Below are 19,395 nucleotides of genomic sequence, written 5' to 3'. Positions count from 1 at the left end.
AACCAATGTATTTATCATTTTCATGATTAATCTGTTTGTTATAATTGTAATGATTAATCTAAAAGTAAAAGTTACCAAATGAAGTAAAAGTATGATATTACATGAAACAGCATGAATTATCACATGACACATTCAATTTAACTTAAAATACAGTTAGAAAATGCAGCACTAGAACAAATGTAATTGGGTCTTGTAAGGTTTTATTGTAGCTTTATATAAAATCAAAAGACAACAACAATTCCTGTGACACTTTGAATGCAAGCTTAAGAGTTGGAGAAGTTTATCACAGATTAATTTCTAGTCAAGTTACTGAGCAGGTTTTCGGTACTTAAGGAGCACGGGATACGTGGTGCCAATGTGCTTTTCGTTGTAGTGGTGGCAAACAATCTCCACATCATAAAAACTGAACTGGACTTTGACACGCTCGTTGGGCGAGGATAGGAAACAGACAGTGTAGAGAGCAATCTCGAACTCAGGACTGACACCAACGAAGATGCTCCCCTTTGGCTTTATACCATCCTTCCAGCTGAACTGTAGCGCCAGGATGTGTTTGTTCTCATCTGGCTGCAGTGAGAGAAGGAGAGATAAATGGCAGGTGATGAAATAGACATGAAGAGGATGGTGAGGGATGGAGAAATATGTAGGATTGTTTGACAAAGCCACCTCCTGAGACAGGAGACAAATAAAGATGTAGGGGAGACAAAACGGACTCATGATGGTTAAGGTGTCAGTTTTGTATTATCAAGAGAAGGAAAATATGAAACCGGGATGAAGAGGAAGTGAGAATGGGACAACACCCTGTCAGTGTTTCACACTTGTTATACACACCACTTGATGTATGGAAGCCAATTATCACCAAGAGAAGAGAAAAAACATGAAAAGGCATGAGAAAAGTAAAAATAGTCATCACTAAATACACAGTATATATACACAACACATTTTTGGGGTGATTGTCAGCTTACTTGTTAGCATTACATAGTATGTTACATAATGATGCACTATTATGTGGAAAGTGGGCTGAATCCCCAAATATGTGCTGTGATTTGCATTAGACTCAGATTGGAAAGACAAATAGAGAGCTGAACGGAGGGAGAGAAAAAGCATATTCATAGCAGGATGTGAGTTTTCTCATAGGTGTGCAAGAATGATGATGTGAAATAGAATACAAACTGTGCAAGTTATCTTTATATTTAAGGGGGAAGAGATGTGAGAGATTTGGGAGATATATTAGTATGCATATTTGACAAGGAATAAAATACAGATATTTAAATAATGATAGATTTTTGACACAATGTGGTCAATCTAAATTGAAACAATAGACAGACAGTAACATCATACCTGGGGTGAATGTGCATCAACGCTGTAGCCTTTGTAGTCAACGTGTCCCATCTTCTCTTGTAGGTAAAGCTGGATCCAGTTGTGAAAGCCGATGACAGTCCGACCTCCTCTTGTCTCTCCAACAAACACATGTTCAAATCCAGAGGAGTCTGGCCTGGAAGGAGTAAGCATAGGTGTCATTTAAGCTTCGGACACATGTCGCCACCTCTAGTCCCCAGTGCTTTTTAAATGTATAATTAGCTAAAAACGTTGCGTACTCAAAGAAATGTATAAAATGAGAACACTTTGAGAAATGGTTAAGACTACAATATAAACTGAGGCTAAGCAACAGCCCACAACATGTGCATGATCATTAGTTATAGATGTTATCAACATACTGTATACTGTAAACTTAACTAAAGATATTAGACTCACTACTGGTTAGCGCACTAGCTTGATGTCTAAACTTAGCATCCATTCAATTCAATAAATCATATTAACTCAGTTGCAATTTGGACATAATGCAGTGTTTCGTGGCCTGCTTCTTTTCTGTCCTTGCTTCAATACACATTTTCAGTAGTTCCAGTCATAGTACTATTGCTGACTGGATGTTCTACACAGAGCCAGTTACTCAGACGGTTACCATCATAGCACCAGATTCCACTGGTGAAGTTATTATTAAGGTGTTGTGCCAAATTTCACCCACTTGCTGGCTCCTTTCCTCGCATAAAGTTCAAACCAGATCCTGTACAGCTGCTCCTTGAATTTGGTCTCATTCTTTGGAGACAGGTTCTTCTCCACCAGGTATTTGTGAGCTATCTGCAAACAAAGGAGAATTTCCTATAGAATGTTGTCATACACTTATTTGCCATGCTTGAGATGTGACCTAAGGGATGTAACTTTGCTCCAGATTGAAACTTCTCAACAACCGATTGATTGATTGATTGATTTATTGATTGATTGATTGATTGGTTGACAGAAAATGTTTGTCCAGACATTCACATTAGCATGCTAACTGTTAGCAAGCCATTGTTAGGATTGCTTGTCTAAGATAGTGAAAATGGTCAACATCATACCTGCTAATCATCAGCATGTTAGCAGTGTTATTCTGAGAATCTTATATTAGCATTTAGTATAATATAACCTCACACACTCTTTAGCATGGCTGTAAACCTTTAGTATAAACGTAATGATTTAATAATAATTCAATCATTTTGAGCATCTGTTTAATTGTTATTATGTGAAAATGTAAACAACTGTGCAACTCTGGATGAGTTTGCATTTGTTTATTTTGCAGAAATTAGCCATAATGAGGTGGAAAACGAGATGGGACTTTATTTCCATTGGTTCCCACAGGTACCTTCATGGTGGGTGACTGAATGATGCAGTCCAGGAATTTGTGGTTCTCTGCCACCTCCTCAGGGGTTACAATTTCTGGTTGGCCGGTGTCACTCACATAGTTATCCAAGAGGGAAATAAAGGCTGTAGAAACAAACACAAGCTCTCTTCAAAAAGGGATTTCTGTTATCAGTCCTGAACATGGATACAATGACAATTATTATAGCTGAATGCAAACCTCTAACTCAGTACAGTATATACAGAAAAAGTCTCAAAACCAAATCAGCAAAAAATGCCAAATTCAAGGTGAGGGACAGTTTGTTTGTAGCCTTTATTTAACCAGGTGAGGGGAGACCTGCAGCACAATGGTTACACAAAAAAACAACAGAAAACAAAAAGGACATCATACAACATAATTACAGGGGTACAAATTAGAAACCTATTCACAATGACAGGTATCACATAAAATGTCATCCAGCCGAGCTTTAAAATGATACAAGGGAACCAAAATGCTCAGTTTCCAAAAATGTTGCATAGTGTTCCAAGCGAGAGGAGCAGCGCACATAAAAGCTTTAGTACCTGAAACAGTCCTAGCACTTGGCACATGTAAAAACAGTAAAGTAAAGCAGGTTGCTGGAGACTATGTATAAAAAAAGTACAAAAATTGCATAAATCCTTTTAACTGGGCAGCTGCCTCAAAGTGAACTCTATGTCAGCTGTTACATTACCAGTCCCTCTACAGCTCTGTGCTAGGGCAACGTGATGCACAATACACACTGAAAACATCACTAAACAAGTATTGCCGGAAAAAAATGTGTATCAGCAGTTTTCATGCAGAGAAAGTCTTGAAAAAGCCAGCGGTGATAGAAGAGAATATTTCGGTATCCATCACAGAAGACTCTGCATGCTCTGAGGTTATGAAACATGCTACTGTTCGTCATAAGGAGATTAAGAGTCGACAAAGAAGCTTTTCTCAAACGACGAGGAGGATAGTACCAAACAGACATATGGTGTAGTGGAATGTGGAGATTATGTCAAATGAAACCTTTTCTGACAGAGCTGTTGTGTAAGAAGCAGCCTCTTTCCACAGAAACAAGGGAAATACATTAGGACAGATAATTCACTTCTGGATCTTTTCCCTCATGCACTTACCTAAGAAAGTCTCCTTTTTGAAAATGTTCTCATCGACAAATGTAAACAGAGGAGATCCTGCTCCATCGTTAAGGTCCTCCAACGGCATGCTGTGAGCAGCTTTGCCCTGAGGCAGGAAGAGAAACACTCACATTTTAAAATTAGACTCAAATTGTCAATGCAAAGTCAATGCTTTCTGTTCCCAAAAATATACAATTATTTTCTTGCATGCTCCCATACATTCAGCATTCAGTCAGTGCATTACAACATAGATTCACTGCCACAGTGTTAAACAATTATCAGAGTGAAGGGAAAGTATATAGGTGATACAGAAGAGCTGATACATCAAACAACCGGAAAAAAAATCGATTATGTTGTCTCATCTGTGGTTTAAATTAAGAGCATATCATATATTCCTTTATATATTTTTTGTATTCACCTTAATATAATGTATATATTTAGTCATGTGACATGTGATACAATTTGCTAAGAAAGTTGGTATTAATAGGTTGGTATATGAACATGAGGTTCTTAAAATACAGACTCAGCAATTGTATATGTGTTTGTGTGTCTCTCACCTGCAGAGAGATCATGTAGTCCTTTCCGGGTTGGAGTCTGTTCACATCACTGTCCCACAGCTCCTGCATGATGGGCGACAGCTCTCTGTCGCTCTCAATCATGATGCAACCGCTCGATGTTCCTTTGGCTCAGTGTTTTTCTCTAACAGGAGAGGAACATTAAATAAGGTTCAGTGTAAGCAGCAGACGGTAACTAAAATGTTCAAGTTTTAGTGCTTTTTTGATTGTTATGTTTACTTTTTTGTATACAAACATCTGTTGAGATGGTAAAACATGATTTAGACTGATTTTGAGATCATGGAATTTATCTTTTACAATTTTTAAGGATTTGTATACTTTTTAGATTTTGTTTATCTTAAAAGTGTGAGTGTTTGTTTTTATCTGGGTTAGATAAAGATCATTTTAAAATGTAAAAAGTTATTTTCTTCACATTTTAATTCTGGGAAATTTCCCGTAACTTTCAGAAGATGATAAAATTGAAGAAACATTCCAGTGGGTCAAAGTAATCTCAAACCATCTGTTAAGGAGTTTGATTAAAGGCACTATGCCTTTTGTAATGTTGTTTTACATTCTGCCCATGAGACAAAAATACAACTTGATTTATTCATATTGAACTACTGCATGCTAAAGATAGCTCTTATTTATACAGCCATTTGTTGGCAGTGTATGGGGGTATTCATTTCGGAGTTTTAATCTGACAAAGACATGATGAATAAAAAGTTATTATATCTAAAATGCTTTAGAATTGAATTGTTGACTTCCTTATACACACAGATATTGTTAGAGATATGAAAGTAAAGCTTGATAAATAACCACAAAAAAGTCCATCAAAAGGCTATGATGAAGCAATTGTCTAGTTCACACCATTGTAAAAGACATAATAGCATCGCCCAGCCAGACAGAGTTTATCCATCCAACTCAACACCACCACAAAAACATGGCTGACAGCAGAACACATGACACTGAGCCCTGGGATCCTCAGCATTATCATCCGAGCAAAAACCCACTGACCTCTGTCCTGTGAGCCTGATTTTCTGCTTCAGCGTTGTAAGAGTTAGTGAAGTTCCTCAGTGATGGTCAGGTGCTGCTGGTTGTGGTTTCCTGTGTTTGTGACAGCAGGTGTCTTTATGGGCAAAGTAACAGCTCAGTCAGTGTATGGAGAAAGACAGGCAGGGGCTGGAGGGGGGGCGAACAGAGGGCACGAGGCAGGGGACAGGACAGGACAGGAGAGAGGGGCCATTTGAAAAAGGTTGTCCCCTGTCAGCAACTCTAACCAAAGGGATTACAACATGTTGTCGTCTCTTTTCAATCTCAGGCTAAAATGTGCGCTCTTTGTTTCTTTAGTATTTCATTGTTTGTCTGTCTGTCACAGTATAACCTCTGGAGTGCAGGGTAAATGTGGTTCATGTTTCAGGTAATAAGGCGTTGTAAAGGTGTACATAAAGCACTACAGAAAGCAATTTATTTTAAAAAACAGGAAAAAATATAATCTTGGGTTGGGACATTTCTAGACTAATCGAGTTTGGGAAACCTTATTCATGTGACCAAGAAAATACTGACACTGACAGCGTTGATCTATCACTTGTGTATAAGACTGCAGGTATAGCCCTGAATTGCAGGTGATCATTGTTTTGTTGTTTAATCTAAATTGTTTATGTCTCCTCTGTTAAGACTTACACAGGTGAAAATCCAGTTACTTTGTTATTCCTTTTCTTTATTTTCATCTTGGAAACAGAAGGAAAACAAGCTTTGCCAGGTTAAAAAAATAGTTAAACACATTCATTTTCTGTTCCAGGTTCACAAATCTGCAATTTAGATATCTAAATGATGCCTACATAGACTTGTATATAATATAAATATATGATTTACTGTGTTGTGCTTCTTATGCGATCTTTCACTGCCGATACCTCGTTTCTTCCTGACATAAAACACAATTGAACTAATTTGACTGCAACTTTTTACTTTTGGGAACCAGTTTCTATGTGACACATTTTTTCAGTACCTTTGGACCAATGAAACTCAGCGTAAATTCAACCAGGAAGACTGTCTATTCACTATTCCCATGTAACTTCTCTCTCTCCTCTCAATAAGTGATCGGGGACGTCACTCTCCAGCTTAACCAATCACTTCGCTCTATTCCCAAGAGCCTATCATAGTGCTCTGCCAAATATTTTAAGTCTGCTCTCCCCCCTCTGACAGCTGTCATTTCAGGTGACTTCACGCAACCCTCCTCCACCCCTTTTCACCTCCCGTGCCTCTGAATCCAGGGTCAAGGTAAACCACTCCTCTTCAGAACGACCCAACTATCCATTCACCACCATCAGTGTCTAGACCCCAGGGGGGTTTCATCGGATCGGTTCTACCCTCCCGAATGATACTTCCTGCACAACTGGGCCGAATCGTCACAATCACCATTACATTCATTTGTGTATCTTTGCAATAAATATAACACGAATTCCACTAGCCTGGCTGTGTGGTCATTACAGATTCTAATCTAATCTAAATATGTATTCTTACATCAAAACCGTCTCTCCTGATTGAAACACAAGTGTTGTCCAGGTGAGGTCTCAGTTTCCCAATTGATCTCACTGAAAAAACGTCAGTGTGTTAAGTGAGGGCAGAACAATTATGGCAGTAAAAAGGAGCATTTTTCAGAGTCAGATAAAATGAATACAATTAATAAAATGTGCATTTTTTACTTTTGTTTTAATGAACATTACGCATATTCATTTTAACAAGATTCTGCAGGTACTGTATTCAAATGTTTACTAAATTAGACATTCAGTGACATTTGATCTGCACTTAAGGGGAGATGGATCCATGTGCGTTCCTAGACTCATCAAAAGATTGTCTTTTTATCAGTCCCACCGGCATAAACTCTGAAAGTAGTCTTTTGGAAGAAGTGAAGAGCAAATCATTCAATTGTAGTAAGAACAGATTTCATGCAGATCTCAAATTCAAACAGAATGTATTCCATGATAGTCAGCCTTCATGTCAAATGTAAACAAAAGAAAATAAATTAACATTATACAACGTGTTTTTGTATATCTAGATAGTATCATTATTATATGGCCTCTCTTTGACACTAAACGTTGGCAACATTAAAGAACAGTTGTACAAAGGAGGATGTAAATAAATCAAATATCATTGCTGAATGTTTTGGCTGTTTACCAAGTGAGGATTTCTTTTCTCACAGCTCCGTCCCTGAATAACTCGACACACACTGTGATCACGGTAACCCCCCCAGAGGATTGACTGCCATAGATATAATCTGTAGTGTCCTTCATTATTTCATTTTGTTTCGAAAAATACATTTGACTTCAACTTCTTACCCTCAACCACTCCCATAAAATTCAACCTTTCAACCTGCCTGATTTGTATCACATGACGTGCAAAGGTGTGCTTTAGTAAAATAACTCATCTCAAGGAAAACAAATTAGAAAAAAAAATTCAGAGTGGAACAAATATCACATTTTGGCAATAGATACAAAAATGTCTAGATGATAATATCTGGGCGAAGTATTTCCAAGTGTGCCTCCATTGCTTTCCCTATGTTCGTGAATATGAAGATCATGCAATTATCCACCTTGAGCGTTGTTGAAAAGTTGTTAGTTGGTGGCATAGTTGTGACACTTGACATAAAGCCAGAAAGAAGTTCGATATTTAATATAACAAGCAGGATACTTATCATGACAAAAAGGGGCGAATGCAGTCCTCCATTTCCCTAGAACACGCAGTTATTGGGCAAATAGAGGCAGCCACGTTGGATTTACCAAACGCAGTCAGTGGTTGCAGTATCACCTGTTGATGATTGCAAGCCTGTGAGATGTCAAAGCTCATGAAAAAACCCAAGCGGAGAGACACGGATGATCTTTGAGCTTGAAATAACAGTTAGGTCCTATGACATTGTCATATCTAAAATATCTACTATAGTCTTGATGTTCATGAATATTTAAGAATGTGTATAATTATAACTGCTTTTATTTATAATCCTCTCTGAACAAATACTTTATATACATGTCATCTGTCATATATAAAGTAAATATAAACAACTTGTTTTCTACTCAAGATGCGTTATTATATTCCAAACATAAACCATGATGGTACATGTATATGGTTGAAGTGGCACTCCTGTGCTTTTGCAGGCATGGTACGTGTCACAGGTGAAGTGATGTGAGATAAAGTGCATTCAGATGGAGCATTCAGACACTGCCCAGGTGTCAGTCCTCTTCATCACTCCAGAAGGCATCTTCTTCTTCAAGATCCACACCTTGGAAGAGTCTGCAACAGGCAAACAAACAACACGTCAACCAATGTGTCTGTGTACAGTAAGTATCCGTGACTACTTCCCTGGTGCTGTGTACAAAACAATAGTAGAAAGAAGGTTACTCACTGGTTGTAACAGGGTGAATTTGGGTTGTTAAAGTGGCTGTAAGGGTTGACTTTGCTGAGGATGCCCAGACACAGCCAACAGAAGTATTGTCTACACGAGGTACAGGTCATCTTATTACAGCCATCATCTTTCTAGAAAGACACAAAGACAAGGCATTAGCAACAGAGGGATGAACAAACAGCAGTAAACAACAGTAAGTGAAACAATATGAGTCTGAACATGGGGATTTAAGGGACAGTGTGGTCTGGATAGACATCTTTTTTTAAGTAAAGCAAAGGCAGGGAATACACATTTGAGAAGCACTTTTTATTGTATATTTGCGATTAATCCCTATGGTATTTAAATATCAAATGCTCTGACAAAAGAAAATCAGTTAGATCTTTCTAAACAAAAGCTAGCTTATTTACTAAAACCATTTGGACCAGAGCTATGCATCAAGCACTGGCAGCAGATATCATTTTGAAAACATTCTTTGAACACATTCTTGCAGCTGGTGTATAATGTTAAGTAAAGAAAATGTTTCATATTAAAAGCAGTGAACACTGACCCCTGGTGATAAAGTCAAAGCCTGTTTTAAGTGCACTGAACAGCAGGAGGAGCTACCTGTATGTTGGTTCCACAGCGAGGGCAGCCTTTGCAGTTCTCATTGAGCCAGTCTCTGCTAAAGGACTCTTCCACTGCTTTCTGGATCACCCTCTTCCCAAAGCGCTGCTCCATGAACTTCTGCCCCGCAGGTGTGGCTGACAGGTATTCATCTCTGAGGTTACGCAATTCATCTGTGGATCAAGGCAGAAAACAGGGACAGGAACTCAGAGTTGGGATTGAGAAAATGTGGTACTCATTGATTCTTCTTTAAAAAACCATTATGGAACCTGAAAGCCAAAAGTTATTCACAATGTATCGACCCACTGTATATGTATGGATTTTTATTGTGTGCTTAGCTTTAAAAACTAAAACACCAAATCTGCAGTGTTAGTTCTGAGTCAATTGTTAGTAGTTACTTAGTAGTAGTTTTCCAAGCCCACAGTATTAATTGTATTTCAAATACATGGGGGCTTAATTACAATTTGTCTTCAACTAAGATGTTGTCTTCCAACGATTATGAAAAACAAGACAATTGCTTTTTATCATTTGTATTATAGTTGAATTATATTCAAAGTTCAAGGAAACTGTTTCTACAGTCAAGTAGTAATCTTGTTGGATAAGCCAACCTGTTGCTTATGTCCTTTATAAACTTTTGTTGTGAAGCAAACCTGTTTTTAGTGACCTCACCTGCAGGGAGTTTACAGTGGGAGAGACCATGATAGCCCATCTTGCACAGTGTACAAAAGGCATACTGGCAGGCTGAGCAAATGGCCATGGTTGAGTCTGGCTCCACCATGACCGCCGTGCCGCAGGACTGACGGGGACAGTACACCACGTCGGCCATGAGGTCCAGGCTGGACTGCAGCAGTAAGCGGTCATACCGGGCAAACAGCTCTTCATCCACCAGCTGCTTCACCTGAGAGACCACAGATCAGAATTCCTTTATTTGTCCATTAGAGGGGACATTTACATTATATCAGCAAAGAGACAGGCATGATGGAGACAAAATAAAGCAGTATCAAAACAGTATTTAGTAAAGTGAACAGTATTTAGAAAACTGAGAACACATATTAAAACATTTAAATATAATAATGGCACATTTCTAGAAAAATAAGTATATAGCGGCATTATAAAAAATAGCAAAATAAAAGGTGAAACAAGAAGAAAGAAATAAAGTAGCTGCAGTATGACAGTAGCAAATACTAAATTACCTATTTTAAATGATATAGTGCACAGTTTTATGTTACAATGGTTTATTACAAAAGATGTAGGCTTAATGTATTCCTCTGAAAAAAATGTATTCAACTGTAAACTAACCTTTGAACTATAAACAAAGACAGCCACATACAAATATGTTTCTACTTTACCGTCTCTTACCTGCGACGGTGTTGCTATGGAGGTACATTTGGGCTCAGGGCAGTTAAGGCACTGAACGTTGCCGTCCCGTATTTGGATCTGGAAGTATTCGGTCATGCAGGACTTGCAGTAGACATGTTGGCACTCTTTAAAGCAGATGCAGTGTGAGCCCATCTTCTCTACAAAGCAGATTCCACAGCCGAACACCTTGCTGTCAAACACCCTCTGGCGCTGCTCCTCGTCAAAGTCCAGGAGCTGAGGTAGGAGGTCGGCACGCGGGTCCATCGACAGAACGGCCCGCGGGTCCAGGTGAGAAGACAGGAACAACTGTGCTTCACACTTTTCCTTCTTCACTTCTCTTTTCTTCTCTTCAGCGTTTTCAGAAAGACTGCCACCTTGCGTTAGAGCTGAACAAAAATGATACAAAAGACCAACAAGTTTTTAGAAAGTTGCATTGTTTTGAAAGAACCAAAGGGTAATTACAGATTACCTAATAAGTAAAAATAATAATAATAAATACAATTTACTTAAAATAACAAAAATAAATACATTTGGCAGGAATATGGGCATAGATATGTCTCATAATTATTTGTGTGAACATAAAAAAAATGTGTGTGTAAATATGTGATTTGTAAATGTAAAACACCACAAATGCATTTAAAAGATTTGCAAACTCACAAATACATTTGCAAGTGTAAAACGGATCTGCACATATGCTAAATATGTTCACAAATAAAAAAAAGATCTGTGAATATCTCTTTAACATTTACAACTTTCAATCAGGCATTTGTGAATCCATTTTGTATTTGTCGACCAATAATGCGCTTGCGGATCTCAAATCTCATGATTTCAAAGTAAGAGCATGATGGTTTGTTTAATGCGCTGTTTTTTTATTATAATGAGCTGCGGAACGTTAGATGCATTCTTTATCACCATCATCATCATCATCATGTTTATAGTTAGTTTGTGTTAGTTTGGTTCAATACAGCATATATCGAGCACTTTCGTTGATGTTGAAGTGCAGGCTATACGCCACTTTCGGATCCCGGGGGGAGCAGCTGGCAGCGAAGCAGCCCAGATAAAACTCCTTCTTCATTGTTTGTTGTGTATTCAGTCAAGCGGGTCAAAGTTACAATGTAAAATTGTAAGTACAATGTAAAGTCCTGTGCTCTGCAGGTGCCGGTAAAGAGCAATACAATGACAAAACCTTTCCAAACAAAACAACTAGTAGGTAGACAGACAGACAGACAGACAGACAGACAGACAGACAGACAGACAGACAGACAGACAGACAGACAGACAGACAGACAGACAGACAGACAGACAGACAGACAGACAGACAGACAGACAGACAGACAGACAGACAGACAGACAGACAGACAGACAGACAGACAGACAGACAGACAGACAGACAGACAGACAGACAGACAGACAGACAAACAGACAGACAGACAGACAGACAGACAGACAGACAGACAGACAGATAGATAGATTGAAGGACAGATAGATAGATATCATATATAGATAGATACTTCATTCATCCCAAATTGTGAAATGTGTGGAAACAAGTATAAACACAATAACATTAAATACAAATGAAAGCAATAGACAGGAATATATGCATATACAGTGGAAAGGACATGATGAATATTATAACATTTAATGTAGCCTTACTATGAAGGCTAACCTAAATATGGTGCTTTTCTACAGATTACTTTATTACTGCACTGGTAAGGTAAAATTAGGCCGATTAATAAGATGTGAAGTGCTTTGTAACTTCGACCCGCTTGACTGAATACACAAACAATGAAGAAGGAGTTTTATCTGGGCTGCTTCGCTGCCAGCTGCTCCCCGGGACCCGAAAGTGGCGTATAGCCTGCACTTCAACATCAACGAAAGTGCTCGATATGCTATATTGAACCAATAAACTAACACAAACTAACTATAAACTATAACATGATGAAGATGATGATGATGATGGTGATAAAGAATGCATCTAACGTTCCGCTGTTCATTATAATAAAAAAACAGAGCATTAAACAAACCATCATGCTCTTACTTTGAAATCATGCGGAAATGTCATCATCAGCGGGCAATCACGTGGTTTCCAAAAATAACCGAGTGACACGAGTAGATTTTAGCCGAGACCGGCGGAAAATATGTCTCAAAATTCCGTGTGTGTAAAAAGACGATCCACAAGCAGAAATGTGAGATCCACGAGCAGAGATTTGAGATCCGCAAGCGCATTTTTGGTCGACAAATACAACATTTTCACAAATGCCGGATTGAAAGTTGTAAATGTTAAAGAGATATTCACAGATATTTTTTTAATTTGTGAAAATATTTAGCGTATTTGCAGATCCGTTTACACTTGCACATTTATTTGTGAGTTTGCAAATCTTTTAAATGCATTTGTGGTGTTTTACATTTACAAATCACATATTTACACACACATTATTTTTATGTTCACACAAATAATTATGAGACATATCTATGCCCATACAGGAACTGTAAACAGCTTATCTACAGAATAGCAGAAGAGCATATATTTGATCTACTTTTAAAAGATATTCTTGTATGAGGAATGTTTAGCTAATGCAGATGTATCACACACGAGCAAATTAATGTAACGAAATGTATCTGTACCTGTAGCTGCTTGGTCATTCTTCCTGCGCTCACTACATGCCTTACTTCCTCCCTTGATGAATTCAAGAGGAGTCTGGATGCCCAGGAAGTCCAGAGCCTCTTCTTTGAGGAACTGGATCCATGTGAAAAGAATCACACAGCCTTCGTTCTCCTCCCACAGCTCATCCAGGCGTCTGCACAGAGCGCTCATCTAAGGAGGTACAATGGAAAAGGAGAAGAAACATCAATGTATGGTAAGAATTTTTTTTGGAGTTATGACAAAAAAAAATAAAAAACTTAATTCATCTTAGTTTATTCTCAATAATAATCATTTACAAATCCTTCGATGCAAGTGTGGGTCATCTTTTGTGCAGTGAAGAATGATGTAAGCCACCATGAGTGTTACCTGTGCTCTGGTCATCCATTTAGAGCTGAGGGTGAAGACCGGCGAGGACGTGGATGGATAGAATGCAGGAAGCTCAAAGTTGAGCACCAAAGGAGGTAAGAAGCAGACATTATGTTCGGTTTGCTTCTCTCCTGCAACACAAGAGATTGGGTTACATTGAGACAAATAAATACATGTTCCTATAATAAGAAAATAATCTATCTATCTTGGCTACTTGACTCACTAACAGCTGTACCTTTGAAAATAACTTTGAAATCAGGAGGGAGCTCTAGACAGAGTTGGATTTCCCCCCCCTGTGCAGACTCCGCCTGGTGGAACTCCTCCTCATCGTAGATACTTGCTAAAGCAAGCAGCTCATCCTCCTGTGCTTCCTTGTCTTCAGACATTTACATTCCTGCAATAAAAAACATGTGGGACATTATTTATTAATATATAAAAAAGCAACAAAAGAATATAGCAATAGCCAAACAACAAGACATCAAACCCCCAGCGAGCTGACACAAATACCATCCCATCCCGGACACAAACTGTTTGTCCCGCTCCCGTCTGGTGGGAGGCTGTGGCCCATCAGGAAGAAAACCTCTCACAACATGAACAGCTTCTTCCCTTCCACCACTAGCCTCAATAACAAGGCACGGGACCCCTACTGACACCAGCCCACCCCACAAACATTATGCATTACAGCAGAGGTTTGGACTCGAGTCACATGACTTGGACTCGAGTCAGACTCGAGTCACCAATTTGATGACTTGAGACTCGACTTGACAAAATCACAAAACACTTGCGACTCGACTTGGACTTGAACACCAATGACTCTGGACTTGACTTGGACTTGAGCCTTCTGACTTGAGGTGACTTGATAATTTAATTCAGAGGTCTCCAACACGCCGATCGCGAGATGCCGCTAGAAGAGCAGACTCCCGTCGGGGAAAGCAGAATCTTCAGCCGCTCCTACTCTTGCTGAGAATCCTTGCAGGCAGGGGCGGGACTTTATTTAGCTGGGCCACCATGCGGCCAATCATATGCGAGGACACACTAGGATCATACCATTATGTGAAAGAAGGGTGGGGGGCACAGCAGGTGTAGTGGTATAGGCCAGCTACATAGAGCGACGGGGAGACGGATTTAAATGCAAGCGCGTCGGAAAAAGTCAAGAAATTAGTCAAATGAAAATAACCTTTTTTTTTGGGGGGGGTGGAAGTTCAGATCTTGTACTTGAGTAAAAGTACCAGCGTATAGGAATACTCGGTTACAATAAAAAGTCCTGCATTCAAAATGTTACAAGTAAAAGTACAAAACTATCAGCATCAAAATATACTTAAAGTACCACCTGCAGAGGGATCTAGATTCAGGTGTTCTCTTCCCCATAGAGACCGCCTCGCTGCACATTATCCCTTGCATACAGATAGATTGTGGGTCCCTTATAACATGTTGTACACAGTGGAAATAAACATTCTGGTTACCTCAACATCAGGGATCTTATCAATTAAACTCCTTCTGAATCAAACCGTCACGGAGAGCCTGGTCTTACTGATCCCTCTTAAAATAGAAAAAAACACGTTACTTTACCAGCAGAGAGAAAATGGATTATTAAATGATTAATGTGACTAATAAAGAGCAGTTTGATTATTAAGTATTATTCTGTTGATCGATGTCATTACATTTGGTGAAAAGCACATAATGACTTGTTTATGACTAGTTTTGTCAAAGTTTAGGACTTGGACTTGACTTGAACTTGCCCATCCTGACTTGAGACTTGACTTGGACTTGAGCGCAAAGACTTGAGACTTGACTCAGACTTGCAAAACAATGACTTGGTCCCACCTCTGCATTACAGTAATGCATATCATGTAAACAACATATTGCTCTATTTTAATACTGTGAGCAATGTTCTTCTCTCTGAATATATTTTGCACATTTCTATATATATATATATATATATATATATATATATATATATATATATATACACACACACTGAACAAAAATATAAATGCAACACTTTTGTTTTTGCTCCCATTTTTCATGAGATGAACTCAAAGATCTAAAACATTTTCTATATACACAAAATAACCATTTCTCTCAAATATTGTTCACAAATCTGAATAAATCTGTGATAGTGAGCACTTCTCCTTTGCCGAGATATTCCATCCCACCTCACAGGTGTGGCATATCAAGATGCTGATTAGACAGCATGATTATTGCACAGGTGTGCCTTAGGCTGGCCACAATAAAAGGCCACTCTAAAAATGTTCAGTTTTATCACACAGCACAATGCCACAGATGTCGCAAGTTCTGAGGGAGCGTGCAATTGGCATGCTGACAGCAGGAATGTCCACCAGAGCTGTTGCCCGTGAATTGAATGTTAATTTCTCTACCATAAGCCGTCTCCGAAGGCGTTTCAGAGAATTTGGCAGTACATCCAACCGGCCTCACAACCGCAGACCACGTGTAACCACACCAGCCCAGGACCTCCACATCCAGCATGTTCACCTCCAAGATCGTCTGAGACCAGCCACTCGGACAGCTGCTGCAACAATCGGTTTGCATAACCAAAGAATTTCTGCACAAACTGTCAGAAACCGTCTCAGGGAAGCTCATCTGCATGCTCCTCGTCCTCATCGGGGTCTCGACCTGACTCCGGTTCGTCCTCGTAACCGACTTGAGTGGGCAAATGCTCACATTCGATGGCGTCTGGCACGTTGGAGAGGTGTTCTCTTCACGGATGAATCCCGGTTTTCACTGTTTAGGGCAGATGGCAGACAGCGTGTGTGGCGTCGTGTGGGTGAGCGGTTTTCTGATGTCAATGTTGTGAATCGAGTGGCCCATGGTGGTGGTGGGGTTATGCTATGGGCAGGCGTATGTTATGGACGACGAACACAGGTACATTTTATTGATGGCATTGTGAATGCACAGAGATACCGTGACGAGATCCTGAGCCACATTGTTGTGCCATTCATCCACGACCATCACCTCATTTTGCAGCATGATGCACGGCCCCATGTTGCAAGGATCTGTACACAATTCCTGGAGGCTGAAAACCTCCCAGTTCTTGCATGGCCAGCATACTCACCGGACATGTCACCCATTGAGCATGTTTGGGATGCTCTGGATCGGCGTATACGACAGCGTGTTCCAGTTCCTGCCAATATCCAGCAACTTGGCACAGCCATTGAAGAGGAGTGGACCAACATTCCACAGGCCACAATCAACAACCTGATCAACTCTATGCGAAGGAGATGTGTTGCACTGCGTGAGGCAAATGGTGGTCACACCAGATACTGACTGGTTTTCGGACCCCCCCTGACCGCCCAATAAAGCAAAACTGCCCGTTTCAGAGTGGCCTTTTATTGTGGCCAGCCTAAGGCAAACCTGTGCAATAATCATGCTGTCTAATCAGCATCTTGATATGCCACACCTGTGAGGTGGGATGGATTATCTCGGCAAAGGAGAAGTGCTCACTATCACAGATTTTTTCAGATTTGTGAACAATATTTGAGAGAAATGGTTATTTTGTGTATATAGAAAATGTTTTAGATCTTTGAGTTCATCTCATGAAAAATGCAAAAACAAAAGTGTTGCATTTATATTTTTGTTCAGTGTATATCCCTACCTCTCCACTTTAATATGTAACATACTGCAGTTTGTCGTATATTGTCTAATTCATTGTACTACGTTTTTTTTGGGATTATTTGGTATATTTGGTTTAAATACTTGTCTTTAGTTTTTTTAAATGTTGAAAGTTTTTAATATACAAAAACATGTTTTACTTTCTCTTACAACTTATTTAATTATGTTTTTTTTTATATATTTGAACCACCATACACCAAAGCTAATTATTCCTATGTATTCCTGTTCCTATAATTCCTATACGTGTAAAAACAGACCTGGCAACAAACTCGATTCTGAGTAAACTATACACTGTTAAACACCAGTTACTACTGTCATTACAAAATTAGCATTTATACCCTAACAAAATATATGTATAAAGTCGTGTATTGATTAGTGAATGTAATGTTAGTTAACTACTGTTTACTCGTAGGTCTATAGATAGATATGCTATGTAGCTGTGTGCAAAGGTTGCAGCCTTTGTTGTTACGTAAGCTTTCCTTTGCTAACGTCAAGCTTTACTGTGCTCCAGAGTTAGCACGCTAGCAAGGGAAAGTAAACTTAAGCCATTAAAAAAGTCGTTGGCACTTATTGATAACTTAATACTCGTCTAAACGATACAAAATAGCGTTTTTGACAGGGGCTAACTGGAAAACTTAAAGCCAGTACACAGCTGAGTTGACAGACTATGACAAAAGTTATCACTTGGTGTAAGCACTTAAGCTAGCCAACAAAAGTAAACGTTATCCATACTAAACGTGGTCGCCATTAAATGATATATGAATATAATACTTGCATAAATAACAACGAGTGGGGGTGTTTACAGGGGTCAAACTTCTGCTTGGTTGGTGAACTAGGAACCAAACTTATTTAGCAGTAGGGACAAGCAATTAGCAAGCTAGCAGTGTTAGCTGATGTAAACAGAGTGACTATACCCACAGTCTGAGCTCGGCCCTGCTTTAATATTTCCTCTACGACAGCATCAAGCAATGGCAACTTCTGGGTAAAACTACAATACATATATTACATGCGGTAACACAGTCAGTATGTGGTTAATAACGTGTTTCTTACCTTGTCCGACCAAATACCAGTTACTCCTGCTACAGCTCTGACTGGACCCAGCGACTGGACCATGACAGTATGGAGGCAGTGTGTCACAGCGCCGCCTGTAGGGTTAGTGCAGCACATTTGTATTTCATTCAAACTATGTTTTCATACTTATTCACACAAATATTTACTGTGCTTACTTATTTTACGAAACTTGACATTGTAGGGAATATCATTTATGTTTACACTATATTTCAACAATGCTTGTTCTTGAAAAGAGTGAAGACTGGGGTTATAATAATAACAATAATAGTAATAATAATAAATAATGATACTCACATCCCCCTTTAATTAACAGAGGGAGATATATTTATTTTATTTCTTGTCAGTCCAAAATGTTGGGTTTTTAGTTTTAATTGAAACATATCCTACATTAATTATGAACTAGAGAATGCAATTCCTGAAGAAATTGCCAGTGGGAATGCTTTATGCTGAAAAGCTGACGCTAAACTGCTGAAATGTAATGTGTAAGAAGAAAGTGAATAATTTAGTTTGAAGTGATACATGAACACTGGGAGCTTGAATGTGTGATGAGAGAAGAAAAGAAAGTAAAAAGGCTTGGAAAAGCAGCAGAATATTTGAACTGCAAACATCTGAACAAACTTGATGGCGAATGATCTGTCGCCATTCCAACGGCATTTGATGACATCCCATAATACGCTTAGATGCGTTGATGGCTGCATCGTTACCAAACCTGTGAAGTTTTGGGGCGTTTGGAGCAGTTTCACTGAAGTTATGAGAAAACTATGTTTCATGGTGAGCATTGTGTTGCCGTGGCAACGGCATTTGAAGAAATCTCAAAACTGTCCCGTAGATGTCTTCACGGCTGGACTGTTTGCACACATGTGAAGTTTGAGCACTTTTGAAAATGTTCATAGGAGTTATAGCGACATCATGTTTTATGGCGAGGGATGCGTTTCCATGGAAACGGCATATGGTGAGATCTCAGA

General features: G+C 39.1%; 2 protein-coding genes across 3 annotated transcripts; both read right to left on the bottom strand.

The window, feature by feature from the left end:
* Positions 1-183: 183 nt before the first annotated feature.
* On the bottom strand, positions 184-5,507 carry endou2 (endonuclease, polyU-specific 2). Its single transcript, XM_034206815.1, has 7 exons — positions 5,376-5,507; positions 4,365-4,506; positions 3,808-3,913; positions 2,678-2,799; positions 2,024-2,136; positions 1,339-1,492; positions 184-564 (listed from the first exon to the last, which is right to left on the bottom strand). The coding sequence occupies exons 2-7, from the start codon at positions 4,464-4,466 to the stop codon at positions 307-309; spliced, it is 855 nt and encodes a 284-aa protein (XP_034062706.1). The 5' UTR covers positions 4,467-4,506; positions 5,376-5,507; the 3' UTR covers positions 184-306.
* A 1,544-nt stretch (positions 5,508-7,051) lies between these two features.
* On the bottom strand, positions 7,052-18,500 carry rnf14 (ring finger protein 14). 2 transcript variants are annotated; one of them, XM_034206792.1, is made up of 10 exons: positions 18,410-18,471; positions 15,193-15,268; positions 13,965-14,123; positions 13,730-13,860; positions 13,345-13,534; positions 10,720-11,105; positions 10,030-10,258; positions 9,361-9,533; positions 8,758-8,888; positions 7,052-8,645 (listed from the first exon to the last, which is right to left on the bottom strand). In XM_034206792.1, the coding sequence occupies exons 3-10, from the start codon at positions 14,113-14,115 to the stop codon at positions 8,585-8,587; spliced, it is 1,452 nt and encodes a 483-aa protein (XP_034062683.1). In that variant the 5' UTR covers positions 14,116-14,123; positions 15,193-15,268; positions 18,410-18,471; the 3' UTR covers positions 7,052-8,584. The 2 variants fall into 2 exon arrangements, with proteins under 2 accessions (XP_034062683.1, XP_034062684.1); XM_034206793.1 differs by lacking the exon at positions 15,193-15,268 and having other exon boundaries at positions 18,410-18,500.
* Between the last annotated feature and the right edge of the window lie 895 nt (positions 18,501-19,395).

The sequence above is a fragment of the Gymnodraco acuticeps genome, unplaced genomic scaffold, assembly GCF_902827175.1.
Source record: "Gymnodraco acuticeps unplaced genomic scaffold, fGymAcu1.1, whole genome shotgun sequence".
Taxonomy (NCBI): Eukaryota; Metazoa; Chordata; class Actinopteri; order Perciformes; family Bathydraconidae; genus Gymnodraco; species Gymnodraco acuticeps.
The sequence above is the reverse complement of the archived record's forward strand: the minus strand, read 5'-3'. Positions and strand labels throughout refer to the sequence as shown.